This window comes from Lynx rufus, unplaced genomic scaffold (genome assembly GCF_022079265.1).
Source record: "Lynx rufus isolate CCGP_SWC_20201006 ecotype Redwood Valley unplaced genomic scaffold, mLynRuf1.p SCAF_23, whole genome shotgun sequence".
In the NCBI taxonomy this organism is placed as follows: domain Eukaryota; kingdom Metazoa; phylum Chordata; class Mammalia; order Carnivora; family Felidae; genus Lynx; species Lynx rufus.
The window spans coordinates 5,311,612-5,333,556 of record NW_025814838.1 but is presented as its reverse complement, the minus strand read 5'-3'; the positions used below and the strand labels follow the sequence as shown (position 1 = coordinate 5,333,556).

The window sequence follows — 21,945 nt, the reverse complement described above, 5'->3', positions numbered from 1 at the left end:
GACAAATAAGCCTGAACTAATTTTAAGTGTTTCCTTCCCAGAATTTCGCCCTGGTGAACCATGGAAAGGTTATCCAAACATCGACCCTGAAACTGACCCTTACGTCACTCCTGGCAGTGTCATAAACAATCTTTCAATTAATACTGTGCGGGAAGTTGACCACCTCAGGGACAGGAACAGTGGTATGTAGGCGGCACCAGTCAGAATTTCTGAATGATGCTGGATGATATGGTTTAAGAATGGTTCAAAGCAGATGTGAAACTTAACAGCACAGCACCTGACATCCAAGGGAATAGTGAACATAAAAAGAGAATTCGCCATTTTCCCAGAGGTGACTCTTTGCCACTTTAGAAACAATGGGGACTTATTAGCACAAACATATGGTAAACAAACATATTCACTGCATCAGTTAACACAAAGCTCCAGCAAACGTTTGCTCTCCAGTAATTGTAGTAACAATTAAAAGGTGTTTATCTGCTTTATATGTGGCTTCAGTGTTGACATGGTTAAGAAACGGGTGCTGCTTTTTGTAAAAGATTTTCTGTCGTTAATTGTTTATGCACTCTGGGTGTTAAAGGACTTCGTGGGAAGAAGCAGTTGAGCTTTCCTTGTTTTTCCGAAAGTGAAAATTAAGGCCAAGTTAAGGGTCCCGCTCAGACACACGTTTTAGTGGGGTATCAGAGGAAATCGTCCCGCCACCTACCATAGGGTTATTCTTCAGCCCAGTTGCAGGGTTCTGTGCACACTCCCGGAGAAGGATGAATGAGATGGAAGCATTTTCCGTTTCTGAAACCTGTATCCCTCCTATTCCGCTAGCCAGCTTATAATAAAATGTAAAGCAGTCAGCATTTTACAGTAAATGCACCATTCGTGAACAGGTGTTGGCCATATCACAGTGGTAAGGACGGCATCCTCCTCATTGTAAAATGGCTGAATTTAGGCCGCTGTATGGAAGTAGTGGACGTACCCACTGCTCTCCCAGAGGAAAGCGGGACAGAGCCAAGCGTAGGGCCTCACAGCTTCTTAACGGAAGCATCCGGTGGCTTGCAGAAACGGGCTTCTTTTTGTACAAGATAGCCAGAAGAGGAGTTTGGATTCGATGTTAGAAAAGCACACCATTGAAGGTTTTGAGCCCCAGACTTGCGGTCACAGGTGGGCGGGAGGGCTGGCTGCGGCGAGCGGGGGGGACTGGAGCGGGAAGCCAGGACAGAGCTGTCACGGTCCAGCCCAGAGTAGCGAGTGGTGCTGGGCAGGGGGCATGTACCAACAAGTCCCTGGAGCTGAGACGGGGCTTGGGGGCGGGAGGATCGAGCCCTCCTGGAGCGGGGACTGGGACCAGGAGGCCCGCTGTCCCCGAGCGTGTCACGGATAGTGACACGGACAGTGCTGAGAATCAGGCGGAGGAGGGGAGCCACGTCCCCGAGCCGCAGCAGGATGATGAGCGGACAGGAAGGTGCGGTCGTGGGCACGGGCAGCGGCCCCGGACCCTGGCGTCCGCTTTCCTTTCTTGGGCCGTGCTGTCGCGTTGCAGCCTCACCGGGTGCTTCGGCTGCTTCTCAGGCACCACGTACGTCCCTTGCTCTGGGGATGACTAATTGGGCTCTTCCCCCACGTAGGGTCATCCTCATCCTTGAACACCACGCTGCCTTCAACTAGTGCCTGGTCATCCATTCGTGCCTCCAACTACAACGTTCCCCTCAGCAGTACAGCACAAAGCACTTCAGGTGGGCTCGTCCGGGCTTGCCGAGGCCCCGTCAGAGCGGGTGGGGGGGGCCCTCTCCTTTTTGTCTAAAGGCTTTTCGGGGAGGGAGGAGAGTGTATTTCTGAGCCTGGGAAAGCACTTGTAACCCCATTGATCCCTTTTTCAAATGGACCGTACCCAGCAGTCTTTTCCGAAAACAGCCTGCTGTCACTCCTGTCTGAGAGCCAGCTTAGTTAGTGCGCTTTCTCTCAAAGCGCTTCTCCAATGAAGCAGCTTTTATTTTTGTAATTTCTAATCCTTCACAGACTGATAATTTTATGAAGTGTAGTAAACCTGAACTTGGAGTTGCTGGAAAAGTGCAAGTTGTGGCAATGTCACGTTGCTGTCAGTTTACAGACACTCACTCTGAATTTCTGTACTCGGCTGTCACACACCAGTAGGAAACTGTTGTGACCAGTCTTCTGACCACACTCAAAGTCACACTGACTTACAGGACGTGCACGTTATGAATCAAGTAGAAAAATGGTGGACAGTGACAGAAGTTATAAAATTCTCTATCCTCTTGCACCCCCGCGCCCCCCCCCCCCCCAGGGTTTTTTAGCATTATTTTGAAATAGTTTACCGTGTGCCTGATCCCACACACCCCGATTGCCACGAGGCTGCATGCTTCAGGAAGTGAGCTTGCTGGCTTTTTTCTTTCCCTCTTTCTTTTTTAAGCCACACAGGCCTAGGTTTGAATCCTGGCTGTGTGCGGGACCCATAGGCAAGTTGCTTAACCTCTGTGCTCCTCGGTAGGATGTGTGTCGGGACTAGAGAGAGAGCACACACCAAGTGCCCAGCAGCTGGGCGCTTAGCGCACACAGGCCCCCAGTGAACGTCTGCGGTGGAGACCCCCTGAGGAGACCGCCTGACTACTATTGTGGTCCTTTTTCCTGTGTGTAAACCAGAGAGTTCTAAAATCTGTGTAATGATCCATGTGGCGGTCTCGAGTGGCTCAGTTATGGTCATGAAGGGAATGTGCTCCCAGTTGCTATTTTAGTGTAATTCAGAGTGTTTTCAGCTTTGTTTCAGTTTCGATTACGGTAATGTACACTGGGCTAAGAATTTCACAAGTCTTGAAATTATTAAGAATATTAGATGAATGGTCTGAGTTTTGAGTCAAGGGAGCAGTTTCATTTTGGTTTTTGTGGTTTTTGGGCTGTTTAGTTTGATTTGGGGATTTTTGACAGTCTTTTGATTGGTTTGCTTTTCGTGGGAGAATGGGTGCTATCATTATTTAAGTTTTCTCTTTTCTAAAAGTATTATCTTCCCCCCTCTCTGCTGTGTTTTCTCCCTGTGAGTAGCCAGAAATAGTGATTCCAAATTGACATGGTCTCCTGGTTCAGTTACAAACACCTCTCTGGCTCATGAGCTGTGGAAGGTCCCTTTACCACCTAAAAACATCACTGCTCCGTCCCGCCCACCTCCGGGACTGACTGGTCAGAAGCCACCCTTGTCTACGTGGGATAACTCTCCCCTTCGTGTAGGTGGAGGATGGGGAAATTCTGACGCCAGGTATACCCCAGGTAAGACGGAGGAGATGTGCAGGGTGGTCTCGTGTGCTTTATTTGCTGAACAAGAACCGGCACGAACAGTTGAGTTTAACAGAGACCGAAGTAGCATATGTTGCGTTACCCTCTGTGGAGCAGGATTAGACCTTAAATAAACACACGGTTCTCCGTCATCGCCATCTTCCGCAACTTCCATGTCTTTGTCACTCTTAAATTTTACTTTGTGTCTGGTTTACTTAGGAACACTTATACCCAAACACACACAACAGTCAGTGGCACGGTTCACGAAACGGGCATCACCTCTCTTTGAGAGGTTCCTCGGGAACGCATCTGAAACCGTACGACAGCTTCCGGGTCGCAGCAGCCCGCAGAGGATCGCCGTGTCACAAAGACACGTAGAGGCTGGGCAAGATGGAAGCAGGCCGCCTGGCTTTGCAAACTGGGCCCTGTTCAGGGAAGCCTGGCCTGTGTCCAGATGATGCTGACCTTTGCTGTTTCAGCAGGGGCACACGAGGGTGAAAGGCGGTGCTGACTTAACCCCGTGGGGCCAGCAGGCACAGGGCAGCCTGTCCCAGGACACCGCCACACACGCCTCCCCTCCTCCCTTCCCCTAGCACGGGATTTGGGCGGGCGTTGTGTCCCCGCCCTGACACACACACTCACACAGCCACAGATTTAACTCAGAGCTGTGTACCGATTCTACCAGTAAATACAGTTCCAGTCTTCATTCTCCCCCAGGCCCAGAACTGTAGCCGCCTTCCCATCTCTAGGCTGAAAAGAGTAGTAAAACCTCCCCGTGATTTCTGATCTTTACACCCGTGACTGGCTGAAAGAAAGCTTGGCAGTGTTTCACTTGGGGGGACATTGGGGGGGGGTGGAGTTTTAATTACATGAAAAGAACACTTGAATGTGTTCCAAGCTGCTAAATGCCAATGAATGTCATTGGTGTCGGGTGTGTGAGTGGATCTTTCAGGCCCCAGGCATGGCTGGGCGTGGCCAAGTGGCTGGTGGCAGTACCCAGGGAGGGGAGATGGTGAAAGTGGCCCCGGAACCCCCACCCCCTTATGAGGGTGGGTGCAGTTGAGGGTGAATAAGCCACGCAGAGCAGAGGGAGTAGCATGTGCCCGGGGCGCAAGTGCTCCTGGGCGGAGTCACTAGAGACGCAGGGGGAGAAAGGAGCAGGCAGGAGCCCTGTCCCGCGGCGTCTTCCCGAGCCATATTGGAGACTCTGTGAGGCACCCTGGATACCCGTAGGGATGACTTGAGCATGTCTTAGTTCTGGGAGCGGGTGCCCTGGGGCTGAGCCGGAAGGCCAGGCTCGGGGCTCCTGGCCCCCCCAGGCAGAAGCGGGAACGTCTGGGCCATTGCAAGCTTTCTCTTTGTAGCTGAAGTGCAGCTGACACACAGCCCTGCAATGGCTTCTGGTGCAGGACGTATGATGCAGCAATCCTGCACGTCACTGCTCGCCACCGGTGTGGCGACCGTCTGTCCCCATACGCTGTTCCGGTGCCGCTGACCGTGTCCCCGATGCTGTGCCTTTCCTTCCTGTGCCTTATTCATTGCACAGCTGGAAGCCTATGCCTACCCCCCCCCACCCGCCAGGTTGCCCACCTCTGCCCCCTGCCGCGGCAGCCAGCGGTTTGTTCTCTGTACGTATAGGTCTGGTTCTGCCTTGTGTGTTCGTTTGTTTGTTCTTTAAATTCTGTATATGGGCGAAATCATACGTGTTTGTCTTTCTCTGTCCGATGTATTTCGCTAAGCATCGTACTCTCTAGCTCCATCCGTGTTGTTGCCATCCATACGCGGCAGCATCTCTTCCTTTTTTGTGGCTACGTAATATTCCGTTGTGTGTATAACCACCTCTTCCTTATCTTCCTTATCCATCATCTGTCGATGGATACCGATTGCAAGCTTTTAAGTCCCCTTAGAGCTTCACGCTCTGTACGACAGGCATGCAGAGTCATGGAAGGATACCCGAGGTCGTCCCAAACTGAGGCCTTTCCCAGAGAGCACCCTTTTGAGGTAGTTTTAGCTTTACAGTTGAAAAGGTCGCAAAGGGATCTCGCCTGTTGTACCTCACCCGCCTGCCAAGTGATGAGCTGGGGGCTGTCTGAGCTCACTCTCCCCAGAGGCAGAGCCACGTGTCCCAGGAAGTCAGGCCCAGTCAGAGCTGGGGTGAGCTGGCATTCTGAGCCTGGGGGGAGAGCGCCCCGTGTACGAGTGCAGGTAAGAGGGAAGTGATGCGCACCACGGGCCCAGGTGATGCTCCTGAATAGCTGTCATTTGACTGGGAAGTGTGTGTCCTAAAAGACATTCAGGCCACAGCCTTGGAAAACTGACTCGCCCTTTTTTGTCCTTAGGTTCCAGCTGGGGTGAGAGCAGCTCAGGGAGAATAACAAATTGGCTTGTTCTAAAGAACCTTACACCTCAGGTAAGAGTTCCAGGCATCCTGGCTGCTGGGCACACGCCAGCCGGCACAGGAGCAAAGGGGTCCAGTCTGCTTTGAGAGGAGGTTCTGCCCAGGCCCGCTAAGTGGGACAAAGCAGATGTCAAGGCCGGGCAGAGGACACAACAGGGCACGATCTTCAGATGCCTCAGGCAGGCTATGGTCCGACCTGGGTTTTTTTTTTTTTTACCCTGTGAAATGTACCCAGGAGCCAACCGAAGTACAGGTTCCTCGGGGTCTGCATTTCGTAAGGGCATTTGAAGCAGTTTGGAGCAGGTGGTCCTGGTCCTTCCTGCACTCGAGAAACCCTGGTCCACCCTCTCAGACTAGAACATTTCCTTAGTCCCCGGACCACCCTCCTCTGGAGGCCGGATGTTAAGAGCCCACCCCCTCCTCTCCCAGGGAGCAGTGCCTTGATGAATCCTGTCCTCAGGGCAGGGAAGAGAGAAGACACGAAGCCACAGCAGGGGCATATGGCTAACTAAGGAAGTGGGGATCTGGGGAGTGTCCAGGAGTCTAGAGGCCACAGAGGTACGGCTCTGGGACCAGTGGAGGTGGGGAGGGGGGCACTGTACCCCATCACAGCAGTGAGCCCCAGTGACCAGTGGCAGCAGGAGAGAGAGCAGCGGCGTCCCAGCCGGGGACAGCCTCCCTGGATGGTCCCCGTGGCGCTGGTCTGACGGGCGGCTCCCCACACTGTCTCCTAGATCGATGGCTCAACTCTGCGTACTCTGTGCATGCAGCACGGCCCACTGATAACATTCCACCTGAACCTCCCACATGGAAATGCTCTGGTCCGTTACAGCTCAAAAGAAGAGGTAGTGAAGGCACAGAAGTCTCTGCACATGTAAGTTCCGGCCGGTGCAGGACGCCCGCAAAGCGTCCTCACAATGCAAGAGTTTGGGGTTCCCTGTGCGAGGGCACAGCCGATGACACTGTGCGGCGTCTCCGGGCCCGCGTGCGGGGCCCCGCGGTGAGAGCGTCTCACAGGGCGGCAGCCTCGCCGTGTCTCAGGCTCCCGGGTCAGTACTCGGAGGCGAAGCGTCTTCCGCCACAGTGGCCCCCAGACGTCTTCAGTCACCTGTAGGAGACCGGAGCCTTGGTCTTGGTGGCACAGCCACACTCCCGGGGCAGCTTTCGCCCCGGCAGCCAGCCTGTCGCCGCCTCCCCGCCTCCCCTGACCCTTGGAGCAGAGGCTGAGTTCTCCCCCCACTTAGGGTCAGACCCCTCGACACCCTGAGTTTTCACCACGCCCCGTGTCTCTTCCCTCCAGGTGTGTATTGGGGAACACTACTATTCTTGCTGAGTTTGCCAGTGAAGAGGAGATCAGCCGTTTCTTTGCACAAAGTCAGTCTCTGACCCCTTCTCCCGGCTGGCAGTCTCTCGGGTCCAGCCAGAGCCGGCTGGGCTCCCTCGACTGTTCGCACTCGTTCTCCAGCCGGACCGATCTCAATCACTGGAATGGTGCTGGGCTGTCGGGAACGAGCTGTGGAGACCTTCACGGCACTTCACTCTGGGGGGCCCCCCATTATTCCACAAGCCTGTGGGGGCCTCCCAGCAGCAGCGACCCCCGGGGAATGAGCAGCCCGTCCCCCATTAATGCTTTTCTTTCTGTTGACCACCTGGGTGGGGGTGGAGAGTCCATGTAGCGCGTAGACGCAGACTCACGAACTGTGACCTCAAGACGCGAAAGAAAGGAGCACTAAGTTGGGCTCGCCGCCTGCAGCCAGGGGCCACCTGTGGGAACAGCTATTCTCTGCACATTTTCCACTTTGTTTTCCCTGAAACATATCAGTTTGAATACTTGAATCATGCAGGCCAATATTATAATGTGAAAAGGTATCTATCTATTTACACTCCCAAATAGCGCCATACATGCTAAACCGTATAGAATGAGCTCACGTGTATAGTCATCATGTTTAGCCTTTGGGTTTGGTTTCTTTTTGTTTTTTTGTTTTTTGCCTTCCTTGTTTCCCTCCCCGTCCCTTACCCCATTTTCATTTTCTTCCCCCCCCTTTTCTTTTTTTTCTTTTCCTTTTTTTTTTTTTTTTTTTTTGGCAAAACCATTTTTTTGGGCTGATAATGTATGAGCTTTTAACTTTGCACTGAATGATGTTCTCTCCGTCTCATCGGCAATATGGGGGGGCAGCTGTTCCAGTGTAAATGTTTACTCAAGGATGTTCTTAAAAGGTGTGCGCTCTCTACTATGCCTTGATGTTTGCCTACCTTATTGTGGTGTTGTGGAGTTTAAAACATCGAGTTCTGATGCTGACTTAGGACTATAATGAAAGTATTGCACCAGTGTTTTCATGTTCTAAAACTAAAGAATTTCGCTCTGCAGTTTGAAAAACTGTGGCCACAGCTGTGACTTGCAGCCCCCCCTGCCACCCAGGACGGGCCCTGCACTTTGAATAGGCTTTCCATTTTGTTTTGAAGGTTCCCACGTTGAACCTTCTTGTTTACAGATTTTTTTGTTTGTTTTTTGAGAAAAAAAAAAAATGTTTACTCTTCCATCATTTAAAAAAAATGTAAAAGACAAAAAAAAAAATGGAGGATGATTTACAAGATGCTTTCTATCTCTGGGAAAAAGGAGCAGCATTTGGCCATGTTCTTTTGTTTTTCTATTCCTGTCCTAAATCGAAGAGCATGGTTCTCAGGAAAACCAGTTCCCCAGTTAGGAAAAAATAAAAAAATAAAAAATTAAAAAAAAAAAAAAAACCTCCTTGTAGTTTCTTATAGGAAAAAAAGAAAACCCCGACTTTTAGCACTGATACTACACATTGCTCTGTTCAAGAATTTTCTCTGCCAAAAATAAAAAAAAATAAAAAAGAAGAAAAAACAAAAAAAACGCTTGAAGCTGGAGTCGACATTCTGCTTTCAGATGCTGTCTTTTTATTAGTGAGTGATGATGGTTTGCTAATAATCAATAGGTGATAATAATTTTTGTAATCCCATCAAGTGGCTCTCTGTTTCTGCTCTCTTGTGACTGTGTTAATGTTGAACTGTTGTACCTTAAAGCCGAAATCAGTAACTATGCATACTGTAGCCAAGGTATTGGGCTCACAGAATTGTTCGTTGTATAAAGATTTTAAATGTTGTTGCAAACTAACGAGTTACACCGTTTTTAAACTTCCTTTCTCTCCTCGCCCCCCCCCTTTTTTTGCCCACAAATGGTATTATAATGCTTGCTTAGTCAAAGAAGACGGGCCAAACGAGGGTAAACATTTTAACAGCGCAGAATTTGCCATCATTTCATTGCCTTGATGCTAACTGTTTGTGTCCTAAGATGCAAAAGAAGTCAGTGGCTTTTAACTGTTTACAAATAGAATGTGATTGTAAAATGTACAGTTTGGTTGTGTTTGAATTATGAAATCCCTCCCAATATAATAAACCATGACTTTTTGGCTGCTCAACATTAATTGTCTCTTTTTTGTGAATTTATTTGTACGCTCTTTTTTTACAATGAACGTTTCAACGTTGCTGTGTATGAGGGTCCTCATAGAGCAACCGAGTAAAAATCTAAGCAAATATTTGAACATTCTATCCGAACTTCTCCACAATTTCACCCTGAAATAATGTGAGAACAATGGGAAACTGTAGCTTGCTCCTCCCTACCCTCTTTGAGCATCTTTGGGATCTGGTTGCTCAAAGCTCTTCTGTGACTTCATCTTCCCCACCATTTGTGCCCACCTCAAGCCTCAGCAAGAGACCGTTTGGAACATGAAGCTTAATGACTTGACAGTGTTCTAGTGTCAAACTCATACCTCTGTTACAAAACGAGAAACGCCACAACCTGGACTGGCCTTTTTCTCCCCCCTTCACGGCCCTCTGTCCCGGCCGCGGGAGCTCGGGGGCAAACCTGCGCGTGTATTTCCGTGGAGGACTCCAAATCGCGCTCCAGCTTGCCGGGTGTGAGCTGCCACTGGACACCTTCCTATGAGCGAATGTTCAGTGCATTCAGTGTATATTGACTTCCATACTGGTTTTTCCAAAAACCAAAGGTAGCTTTGAAAAACCACGTTTGGAAATGTTTGGAACGTTAAGCTGATTGACCTTTTGGGGCTCTGAGTAGTATCTATAATTGAATTCATAACTGCGTTAATTGTATTGTTAAAGTGTTTGGGAGTTTTTTGCGCTTGTTATGTGGAAAATAAAGTGTTTGATTTAAAAAATGAAAAAGTGGTCTTGAGTTTTGGCCCGTCCTTCCGTTACTACAACTCCCGTTTCCCGAGCGACCGTGTTCCTCAGTCTTCCGTAACCCTTCTCAGGCGCTCGGGCCTCAGTCCGGGCCCGACCTCGATGTGTCCCCCGGGCCCCGTGCTGGTCCCACAGCCTCGAGTCGCCGCCTGCCTGCGGGAGGCGGCCTAAATGCTTTACCGTTCCCGTCGTGCGTTCCTAAGGACCTTTCGCCACAGTCACGTGGCTCCTGTGCCCCTGGACGCGTGCCGGGCCCTGGATGTCCTGAGCTGCTCTGCTTTGCTGCTTTGGTGCTGCTGTCCCCAAGCGGGCCTGCCCAACGACTCCCACCCTACCTACCCTCGAGGACGGTCCTGCTGAGCTCGCCTCACCTCCGCCCCTCCCCCTGCCATTGCCGCTTGCTACAAAATCGTCATCCCCTCCCTGGTCGTCATCCCGAGGTTCTGGGCCAGGCCACCGTGTGAGCTCCGACTCGCCTGTGGAAGCCACGTGCTCAGTCACGTGGTCGGTGCTAAGTAAATACTGGAAGGCGTAACTGCTGTTGCCCATTGACGTTTGAGGACCAAAAATTGCAATGGTGCCTCTCTGTTAAACTGGTACCAGGGAAGGTCGGGGTGAAGTTCTTGACAAGGTGGGGTCAAATTCAGGTTAAAGGGTATGGAGGGAACAGTGTGAAGATAGGGGATTGGGGTGAAGGGGGCGGATGTTCGGATCAAGGACAAAGGGAAGTCGCACCCAGCAAGCTGGCTCACCGCTGGGCTGAGACACCACTTCCCGAAGCACTGGCTCTGTGCCGTCCTCCCTCTTCCCCAGAGTTTCGCTCTTCTGTGGAGCCCTTAAATTCAGGTGCGGGCGGTGGGGTCGCAGGACAGGAGCCGGAATCGCAACCCTAGCGAGCCTTGGGAGCCCCTTCCGGAGACCTGGCCTCTGGCCCTGGCAGGCCCTCCTCCGAGCAGACATTTGCAAGGTCATGGGGAAGGGGGAACAAGAGTGATGGTAACTCAAGGGTCCTCCGCATGCCCAGTGCTTTGCACACGTTGTCTCACTTGACCTTCATTCAGAGCACCCCAACGCGGCCCTGGAACAGGAAACAAAGCATAGCGCAGCAACCCTCAAACCCCCCACCAACACACCCCCAAAGTTAAGCAGAGGGCGGAGAAGTGCATCTCCTCGGGATTGGGGTGCCCAGGTTTAAGCTCTGCATCTTCGGGTCAAAGAAACATGTGAGTGTTGCATTCTGCACTGTCGCTGTTTTCATCCACAGATAGTGTTTTAAAAAGCCAGTTGCCCTGCTCTGATGCTTGCAAAAGGTAAGCCATGGTGAGGCCCCCAGGAGCCCCACTTGGGTCAGCTTGGGTGGCAGAGACTGAGCTCCAGCAAAGGGGCAAGAGAGTGATTCCCCTAGTCCGGGAGCCCGGTCCAAGCCTTGGGGATGCCCCTGTCCTGGCTGGCTGTTGACCTACTAGGTAGGGGAGCACCCAGACCTGCTGGTAGATGAGGGCCCAGCTTCGGATAGAGAGGGAGGCTGTACCGCGGTCCAACCAACTCACAGAAAAAAACACACACAAAAAACAAGCTTTAAATGCCCCTGGGTCTTGAACAGTCTGTAGGCTGAATTCAACTCAGACCCCCTGTTACATTACCACATCACTGAACCACCTTGAGTCTCCACTGACTTTGTAGTTTTTAAAACCAACTCATTTTCTATTTTAATGTTTATTTACCTTTGAGAGGGATAGACACAGTGAGCAGGGGAGGGGCAGAGAGAGAGGGAGACACAGAATCCGAAACAGGCTCCAGACTCCGAGGTGTCAGCACAGAGCCCGACGCGGGGCTCGAACTCACAAACCTCGAGATCATGACCTGAGCCAAAGTCGGACGCTCAACCGGCTGAGCCACTCAGGCACCCCTAAGACCAACTTTTTAAAACAATCGTTTGGTGAAGGAAAATTGGCGATGTCATCACTGTGTGGAAAATCAGTGCCACTTGCCGTAAAAAAGCAGGAGCTATAAAAACCTCACACACAAATCTGCTCAATTCTGGTGTGATTCGGCCCAAGTCAGGAGGGGAATTAGAGACGGCCTGCCCGACGTGGCGAGGACACACCTGCCGGGGCGAGGCTGCATTCGCCTGTGAGGGGGTGTTACTCCTTTAACTAAAAAGCTCCAGGTTTCCCTCGCCCCCGGGGGGTGGTCCCCCTGCACTGGGCACGGACCCCGAGCTGCTTCCATGGTCCGCGAGGCCCTGCCCTCCTGCCTGGCCCCTCACACTCCCCACAAGGGGGCTGGGGACATCCTGCTACTCTGGTCACAGCCCTGGGGAGCAGACACCCCCCCCCACACACACACACACACAAGGCTTGGCTGAGAAAAGTAGAATCGGTCCATATTCAGGGATGGGAAGATGCAGTCTCCCAGGCGGTGCCTGGAGCTTCAGGGGGGTTGTGGGAACCCGGGAAAGGGAGACGCTTCTGAGCCATCCTGCTCTTCTAGAAGGACAGCCAACTGGGCGGTGGGCACGAATGGCAGTGGGAGAAAGAGCTTGAGCCGGAGAGGGGCTTGCAGTGGGAGCCCTGGCCAGGCCAGGGAGCATGCGCGGATAAGAGTGCAACCCGCCCAGAGGAGCCCCGCTTCTTCCCAGAGGAGCTTCTAGTTTCTGGAAACCAGAAGGGGAAGTTCCAGATCCATATTTGAGAGTGGAGTTTCAGAATAAACAGGATGGAATCCGGGATGGTTAATTTTATGTGTCAGCTTGGTATGTTTCTGTGGGGGTATTTTTGGATGAGACTGACATTTAAATCGGTAGCCTTTGAGTAGAGAGATGGTCCTCCATGTGGGTGGGCCACATCCAATCAGTTGAAGGCTTGACTAGAACGAAAAGGCTGATCTCCCCTGAGCAACAGGAGCAAACAGTCTTTGAACTTGAAATGCACCCCTTTCCTGGGTCTCCAGCCTGCTGAGCTGCCCTGCAGGTTTTGGACTTGCTAGCCTTTACAATCATGTGAACCAGTACCTTAAAACAGATCCCTTTTGGAGGCACCTTGTTGTCTCAGTCGGTGGAGCGAGTGACTCTTGACCTCAGGGTTGTGAGCTTGGGCCCCATGTTAGGTGTAGAGATTACTTAAAGTCTTAGGGATGCCTCGGTGACTCAGTTAAGCATCCAATTCTTTTGTTTTGTTTTGTTTTTCCTTTTCAATGTTTATTCGTTTTTGAGAGATGGAGACAGCACGAGTGGGGGGGGAGGGGCCGACAGAGGGAGACACAGAATCTGAAGCGGGCTCCAGGCTCTGATGGTGGCAGCACAGAGCCTGATGCGGGGCTTGAACTCACGGACCATGAGATCACCACCTGAGCAGAGGTAGGACGCTTAACTGACTCAGCCACCCAGGCACCCCAAGCGTCCAACTCTTGATTTGGGCTCAGGTCATGATCTCATGGTTTGTGAGTTCGAGCCCTGCATCTGTGCTGTCAGCACAGAGCCTGCTAGGGATTCTCTCTCTCTCTGCACCTCTCCCACTCATGCTCCCTCTCTCCCTCTCTCTCAACATAAATAGATAAATATTTTTAAAAAGTTAAAAAAAACTCTTAAAAAAAATCTCTTTCTCTCGATATATACACAATTCTATTGTTTTCATTCTTTTTCTGTAATACCCTGACTAATGCATCCCAGAGTGAAACCGTCTCCTAATAGAAAGCATGTGGACGCTGGGCCGGAACGATTGGTGAGTATCTGGACGCAGGGTAGGTAGGAAACCAGTGCTCAGCAAAACTAGAACTGTTTCAAGTGTATGTGTCCAGTGGGTGGTGACTTCTGGGAAGGATTGACCTCATTTTTGTCTGTGCTAATCTGTCCCCACCTCCAAGAGCATCCACTCCTTAAAACAGCTTTATCGAGAGCTTGTTAATGGGCTGTGGTGCCCTCGTGGCTGTAGTCGAGTTTAGGACATTTCCGTCGTTCTGTCCCCCTTATGGCAATCATCGTCCATTTCCCCTCCAACCGCCCCGCCCCAGGCAACTTACTAATCCACTTTCTATAAATCTGCCTGTTCTGGACACTTCTTATAAAACCCTCTATGTCTCACAGTACGTATGGTGACACCTTCTGTGTCTGGCTCAGCAGAAATTTCCCTGAGCATAATGTTTTCAAGTTTCATCCACGTATCAGTACTTCATACCCTCTATGGCTGAACAATACGCCATTGTATGGATGGACCACATTTTGTTTCTCCTTCATCAGTTGGACAGTTGGGTCGTTTCCGTTTTTTGGCTGTTGTGAATAAGGCTGCTGTGAACACTCACATACAGTGTTTGTGTGAGAACACCAGCTTCCTAAGAGAAAGCGGTTGTCTGTTTTGCTTACTTCCGGCTCCCCGGTCCCCGGGAGACTACGTGGTTCATGGCCGGCAGACAGGGACGACGCAGGGCGTGAATGCTTTCTTGGGTGGCCCTGTACACGATACTTAATATTTCTGCCTCTTCGGCTGTAAAATAGAGATACAATCTGAGTCTAACATTCCGAAATCCAGGAGGCTCTGAAAGACCAAATTCTTTTTGGTGAGTTTGTAAGCAAACTCGCTTGGTGCAAAATTGATTTGAGGCTATTCACGGGTCTTATTTATAGCATGAAAAGTTATGCAGTCTCCCTGCAGAAACAGTGACGTGCTCGATGACGGAGAATGGCCCCAGTCCCCACTGACGTGTCGGTAAAATACAGGAACGATACTGAGCCACACGGGGGCGCCCACTGGGCACTTAATGCATGGTTTGCTATGCATCAATTATGCCTCCATATGGCCTTTTTTTTTTTAAGACCAAGAAAAAGAAAAGGAAAGAAAAGGAAAGAAAGAAAAAAGGAAAGAAAAGAAAAGAAGAAAAAAGAAAAGAAAAGAGGCTCCCTTTGGTCACTCTTGCATTACAGTGTTAAAAGTACTCTTGCAAGGTGGTGGGGAGTGGCCTTGAAACTGCCCAGCCAGCGGCGGCGAGAGCGGAACCCTCCTTTGCTGTGGCTTTTCTAGCCCTTGATGGGTTGGGGTCTTTTAGGCCTGGACCTATTTGCCTGTAAGTGGAGAAAGCAGCCACCAGAGGGCGCACCGTGACTCCCTTTTTCTGGAAGAAGCCTTGACAAATCGTTTCACTAGGAGAGAGATTCGCAGGCTTTCCCACACAATCCTACCTAAATCCTTGAAAAAACAAAATCGAGAACAGCCAAACAAACCACTGTCAAAAACTTTTGCAAAGATCCGTCTTCCATGGACCAGCCATCCCACGTCGAGGATCTGACCTAGAGAGATTCTATCTAGGAGACCACATTGACCCCAATATTCACACTCTGTGTGTTAAAAATAAACATTACAGAAAAAAATTTGTTTTAAAGACAAACTATGCCCCACATGGGGCTAGAACTCACAGACCCCAAGATCAAGAGTCTCATGTTCTACTGACTGAGCCAGCCAGGTGTCCCAGAGGAAAAAAGAATTCTTTAAATTACTGTTTGAGGGGTGCTTGGGTGGCTCATTAGGTTAAGCATCTCACTCTTGATTCCGGGTCATGATCTCACAGTTTGTGAGTTTGAGCCCTGCATTGGTCTCTGTGCTGACAGCATGGAGCCTACTTGGGATTCTCTCTCTCTCCCTGTCTTTCTGCCTCTCTCTCTCTCTCTCTCTCAGAAATATATGAATAAATATTTTAAAAAATAAAAATAAATTGTTGTTTGAAAGAGCAGAGAGCTAGACCCAGGGAAACCTCTCTCCTGGGAAAGCTGCTTAAACTTATGCAGAAAAAAATCAAAGTACTTGCACATCTAGAGTTCCAGTAACAGAGGAGGGAAACTAAACAACTGGGAGAATAATCCCAATAGTGTGTCACGTGGAATTTATCCTGACTGTGGGATGCCTTGTGAGTCAAGATTCTGGCATGAAAAGGAGAATTTAAGAATTTAGGCTAATTTTGGGGCGCCTGGGTGGTTCAGTCGGTCGAGCGCCCGACTTCAGCTCAGGTCATGATCTCACGGTCTGTGAGTTCGAGCCCCGCGTCGGGCCCTGTGCTGACAGCTCAGAGCCTGGAGCCTGCTTCCGATTCTGTGTCTCCCTCTCTCTCTCTCTCTCTCTGCCCCTCCCCTGCTCATGTTCTGTCTCTCTCTGTCTCAGAAATAAATGAACATTAAAAAAATTCTAAAAAAAAAGAATTTAAGGTAATTTAATAAAGAGACCGTTTCCTGAGATTTCTGCCGCGTTCAGTGCACCAAGGGCTGATGGAGCCCCTGGAGTTTAGCTATCGTGGGCGCAGTCACTCCAAGGCTGAAGGGGTTAGGGAGCAGTGTTACCGAACTCTGCAGAGCCATGGCCCAGAAGAGTGCAGCCACTTCCGGAACCCCAGGGAGGCAGCGAAAGAGCAGGGCTGGTGAGGGGCAAGGGGAAATAGGAACACCTCCAATACCTCGGCTACCCTTCCGCACCCTCTGATCTCCTGCGGGCTCCTCCCGTTGGCCAAATGTGACTGGATGCCAGACAGCAAAGGAGGCCAGGTGATAGAGCCCACGGAAATCAGCCTCCTGGGGCACAGAGCCCGGCAGGAAGAGTGGAAAAAAGATCCAGGGCGCACAATGTGGCTGAACTGCGGAGATTGACCATCTCCTCGCTGGGAAACTGGAATGGAATTAAGGCAAGAAATTATAACGGCCTGAACCAGGACGGTGGTGCAGAGGGGAGGGTATAGATGAATGCAAGAGGGAGAACCGGTGGGATGGACTTGCCTCTGTGAAGAGTGAAGGAGAGGAGTCTAGGATGTCCCTGAATTTCTGATTTTGCTAACGGCTACTATCTTGGCAGGGGTCCTAGAGGAAAAGAGTGGGTTTCATGGTGCAGGGGGTAGCAGAGTTTGATTTGGGTCTTGGTGAATCAAGGAGCCTGGGAACAGCCCAGTAGAGCTGTCTAGTTGGCAGCTGGGTATTAGTAACGTGGGCACGATACTTCTTCGTTGCTGTGTCCTTAGCTCCTAGCCCAGAGCCTGGCACATAGTAGGTACTCAGAAAATATTTGCTGGAAGGAAGGAAGGGAGGAAGGAAGGAAAGGAAGGAAAGAAAGGAGGGAGGGAGAAGGGAGGGAGGGAGGGAGGAGAGGGGGAGGGAGGGGAAAAGAAGGCAGGATGGAAGGAGGGAAGGAGGGAAAGAGGAAGGGACAGGTGGGTGGATGGATGGATGGAAGGATGGATGGATGGATGGAAGGATGGATGGATGGATGGATGGAAGGATGGATGGATGGAAGGATGGATGGATGGATGGATGGATGGAAGGATGGATGGATGGATGGATGGAAGGATGGATGGATGGATGGAAGGATGGATGGAAGGATGGATGGAAGGATGGATGGATGGATGGATGGAAGGATGGATGGAAGGATGGATGGAAGGATGGATGGGTGGATGGATGGAAGGATGGATGGATGGATGGAAGGATGGATGGATGGATGGATGGAAGGATGGATGGAAGGATGGATGGGTAGATGGAAGGATGGATGGAAGGATGGATGGATGGATGGAAGGATGGATGGAAGGATGGATGGATGGATGGACAGATGGATGGGTGGCAGGGTGGGTAGAGGGATGGATAGAGAGCTGTATGTATGTATAAGAAAGAAGTTACAAGCGGAGAGATCAGTTTGGGGGTTATCAATCAGAGATGAAGGTTGATGCTGTGGAAATGGAAATGCATGTAGAGTGAAGGTTCGGGTAACACCATCATCGGAGAAACAGAAAGGAGCCTGGGTGCCTGAGTAGGAAGAATCAAAAATTCAAAGAGGCACAGGATGGAGGGGTGCCAGGAGAGAATGGGATCTCCGAATCTGGGGAGGGAAATCTCGGGGAAGGAGAAAGCCACGTTCTCAAATGCTGCCTGTGAAGAGAGAAAGTCTGGGTGGGGGGGGGGGGGTACAGCCATGACTGGACTCGTGAGAGTCCTTCAGTGGGGTAGTTGCAAAAGCCACACCCCAGTGGGGGAAGGGGCTAATGGACAAAGGAAGCGGGGGCTGGTATTGTGGGCTGTGTCCCCTGAGAGTCACAGTCCGAGACCAGGGAGCTCAGAGTGGAGGTGGTTTGTTGGAAAGTGCCCCGGGAACACGAATGAGAGAGGGAGGAAGGCAGGATTGGGCAGCAGGAGGATTTGAACTGTGATGAGGTCACAACAGAGACTTAGCTCACCTCCAGGGACTGTGCAGCTGGGATGACCCTCACTGGATGCAGGGGTAGGGTGGCTGCTCCCTTTGGTCCGGGATGATTCCTAGTGAGGCACTCGGCAGGGAGCCATCGGCGACAGTCTCCCGGCAGCTGGGGGCGTAGGTGCCTTGGCCCTGAAGGGGAACATACAAGTGGTTGGTGTAGACGAGTCTCCCAGGGAATTGGTCTATGGAGGGAGAGACTGAGAGACGGCTAGAGGGAGACAAAGGGCCAGAAAAGCTTTTGTGTGCTTCCGCATTTGATAATCTGGGACACACTGGAGTGTGGTTTTCGGGGGAAGGAGGGGGAGCCCCTGGAGGAGAGACTGCAGAAGAATAACGTCGCAAAGGGGCCCCGTGAGGACAGGTCTGCCCTGCTTTCTGCTTAATCCCCAGAGCTCAGAACGTGGCCTGGCACAGAACGGCACTGAATAAATGACCGAATCCGTGAATGAATAAATTTTCACACTGAATTGAAGAAACAGATGCGGTTCAAATGTAGAAATGCAGGGGTGCCTGGGTGGCTCAGTCAATTCAGCAGCTGACTCTCGATTTTGGCTCAGGTCATGATCGCAGGATTGTGAGATCGAGCCCCACATCGGGCTCCATGCTGAGCATGGAACCTGCTTGAGATTCTCTCTCTCTCTCTCTCTCTCTCTCTCTCTCTCCCTCTGCCCCTCTCCCTGCTCACTTGTGTGTGCTGTCTCTCAAATAAAATAATAATAAATAAATAAATAAATAAATAAAATGCAGAAATGCTCTGAAAAGAGGAACCAGGACATCCAAGTACTCTCTCCACCTTCCTAGCACACCTGTAGCACGTGCTTGACTCCATGGAAACCCCTAGAAGCCGGGCAGGTACCCCAGGCCTGATTCTCCTATCCAGGCTTTAATCCTGGACACTTGTCTTTCACGCTGCGGTGGTTTATGTTTCTCTGTAAGAATACATCTATAGAAAGACATTAATGCTTTTTAAAAGAAATTTGTGGAAGAATAAATGGCATATGATGAACTGTGTGTATTTAGATGCCCAACTGAAAGAGTCTCAACATCTGTGTAAGTGACGGAAACCGTTACGACAATCAAGCTGGTAAACATATCCATCACCCCCAAGAGTGTCCTTGTTCCCCTTTGTCACATCCCTCTGTGACATCCTGCCACCGCCATCTCCAGATGAACATCAATCTGCTGTTGTAACAGATTCGGTCACATTTCCTAGGATTTTACACAGACAGAATCATTTGGTATATCCTCTTTTTTTTAGATCTGGTTTCTTCCCCTCGATATAATTATTTTTGGGATTTTTGAGCAGAGAGAGAAGTCTCTACAGAATGTTCACAATCTTGTCCTGTTTGGTGCTTTTCTCAATGGCTTAGACAAAGATGTAGAAGAATTACGTTTACATTAAAATCCTCAAGGGGCGCCTGGGTGGCTCAGTCAGTTGAGCGTCCGACTTAGGCTCAGGTCATGATCTCGTGGTTTGTGGGTTCTAGTCCCACGTCAGGCTCTGTGCTGACAGCTCGGAGCCTGCTTTGGATTCTCTGTCTTCCTTTCTCTCTGCTTCTCCCCTGTTCACGCTTGCTCTCTCACTCTCTCTCTCAAAAGTAAATAAACATTAAAAAAAAATAAAGATTTGGGGGTGCCTGGGTGGCTCAGGTCATGATCTCACAGTTCATGGGTTCGAGCCCCGCATCAGGCTCTGTGCTGACAGCTCGGAGCCTGGAGCCCGCTTGGATTTTGTGTTTCCCTCTCTCTCTGCCCCTTTCCTGCTCGCACTCTGTCTCTCTCTCTCTCTCTCTCAAAAATAAACATTAAAAAAATTTTTTTTAATAAAGATTTTTTTTTTTAATTCTTAAGTAATCTCTGCACCCAACATGAGGCTCGAACTCACAACCCCAAGATCACATGCTCCTCTGCCTGAGCCAGCCAGGAGCCTGCCCTGGAGCTCCCTCTTTTTTTTTTTTTTTTTTAACGTTTATTTTTTTTTTTTTAATTTTTTTTCAACGTTTATTTATTTTTGGGACAGAGAGAGACAGAGCATGAACGGGGGAGGGGCAGAGAGAGAGGGAGACACAGAACCGGAAACAGGCTCCAGGCTCTGAGCCATCAGCCCAGAGCCTGACGCGGGGCTCGAACTCACGGACCGCGAGATCGTGACCTGGCTGAAGTCGGACGCCCAACCGACTGCGCCACCCAGGCGCCCCTTAACGTTTATTTTTGAGACAGAGAGAGACAGAACATAAACGGGGGAGGGTCAGAGACAGAGGGAGACACAGAATCCGAAACAGGCTCCAGGCTCCGAGCAGTCAGCACAGAGCCTGATGCGGGGCTCGAACTCAGACCGCGAGATCATGACCTGAGCCGAAGTCGGACACTTAACGACTGAGCCACCAGGCGCCCCTGGAGCTCCCTCTTAAGCAAGGGAGGCAGAAACCACATAGATCACATCCCCCTCAATCCACTGGCCGCACCACCGCCTGTGGGGCTGGCCAGTGGCATCTGGGAAGGAAGAAGGACAGATTTTGCTGGCCAGTCCCCCACCTCAGATAATCCTTTTTTTTTTTTTTTTTTTTGGTAAGTTTATTTATTGTGTGTGAGAAAGAGCAAGCAGGGTAGAGGCAGAGAGAGGCAGGGAGAGAGAATCCCAAGCAGGCTCCGTGCTGTCAGCACAGAGCCCGACGCGGGGCTCGAACTCACGAACCGTGAGACCGTGACCTGAGCCGAAATCAAGAGTTGGACGCTGCACCCAGGCCTGAGCCACCCAGGCACCCCTCAGATCATTCTTTTGACGAAGGGGAGACTGAGGCACAGACAGGTGAGGCAACTTGCTGTAACAGCCAGGACTTAACCAAATCGGGCAGGCAGAGCCCTGGCATCGGGTCCAGGCCCTACAGTTGGCCCCACACCTGGACTCTCCGGCTCTTCCATGCAGCCCAGGCCCAACAGGTGGCAGTTTTGGCAAAGCTGGCTTCCACGGGGCCCTGTTCCACTCTGATGATCTCCAAGTGCGTAGAAGTGACGCTCCAACCTTCAACCTCTCTGTCATGAATGCCACCCTTCTCACCAGATCTTTCAGGATCTGTTAAAGCGTTTAGTGATTAAGCAGCGGCCTCGTTGATTCATTAACAACCCACTCCACGCTGACCGGCAAGGTCTACGGAGGTACAAACAACTTTGCCGCGCGTGGCCCCTCGTGCACAAATGCGCTTTCCAAGGAGGGAACGTGCCTTTCCACACCTTGTTTGCCTTTGGGTTTAAATAGAATATCCACGAGACTTTCCCTAAATGCAGATTCCTGTCAACAATTCTCAAGGACTTTCGGATCTAGGACTTTTTACAAGAACCCCGAAGAGCTCTCATTTATGTGGGTTCTATCGACAGCAATTTATAGAACTAAACATTTAAATGAGGAAGCAACTTAGGGGCGCCTGGGTGGCTCAGTCGGTTAGGCGTCCGACTGTGGCTCAGGTCATGATCTCACGGTTTGTGGGTTCCAGCCCCGCGTCAGGCTCTGTGCCGACGGCTCGGAGCCTGGAGCCTGTTTCGGATTCTGTGTCTCCCTCTCTCTCTCTCTGACCCTCCCCCGTTCATGCTCTGTCTCTCTCTGTCTCAAAAATGAATAAACGTTAAAAAAAAAATTAAAAAAAAAAAGTAACAATAGCAAACCCACTGCATGTTAAATAAATTACACTCTTATGAAAAGTAACCATATTTTCCTGAAAGATTTGGTGAGAAGGGTGGCATTACTCCGCATACTGGCCCAGCTCTTGAATGTCTGGGTTAATAGAAGACGGCTGGATTCTCACACCTGCTCCTGTGTTCAGTCTGTTGTGACAGCTCATG

The 21,945-nt window shown here is 50.7% G+C and overlaps 1 protein-coding gene across 14 annotated transcripts in view; it reads left to right on the top strand.

Moving 5' to 3' along the window:
• TNRC6A (trinucleotide repeat containing adaptor 6A) overlaps positions 1 to 9,111 on the top strand; it is a 99,592-nt gene extending 90,481 nt beyond the window's left edge. For 13 of the 14 annotated variants that reach the window (XM_047087664.1, XM_047087665.1, XM_047087652.1 and 10 more), the window contains 6 exons: positions 42 to 182; positions 1,617 to 1,724; positions 3,046 to 3,267; positions 5,613 to 5,683; positions 6,406 to 6,545; positions 6,972 to 9,111. In XM_047087664.1, the coding sequence (XP_046943620.1) occupies positions 42 to 182; positions 1,617 to 1,724; positions 3,046 to 3,267; positions 5,613 to 5,683; positions 6,406 to 6,545; positions 6,972 to 7,347 (1,058 nt within the window). In that variant the 3' untranslated portion in view covers positions 7,348 to 9,111. Of the gene's footprint in view, positions 1 to 41; positions 183 to 1,616; positions 1,725 to 3,045; positions 3,268 to 5,612; positions 5,684 to 6,100; positions 6,230 to 6,405; positions 6,546 to 6,971 lie in introns of those variants that run through there. The other variant, XR_006963594.1, reaches the window with a different exon arrangement.
• The last annotated feature ends 12,834 nt before the right edge of the window (positions 9,112 to 21,945 follow it).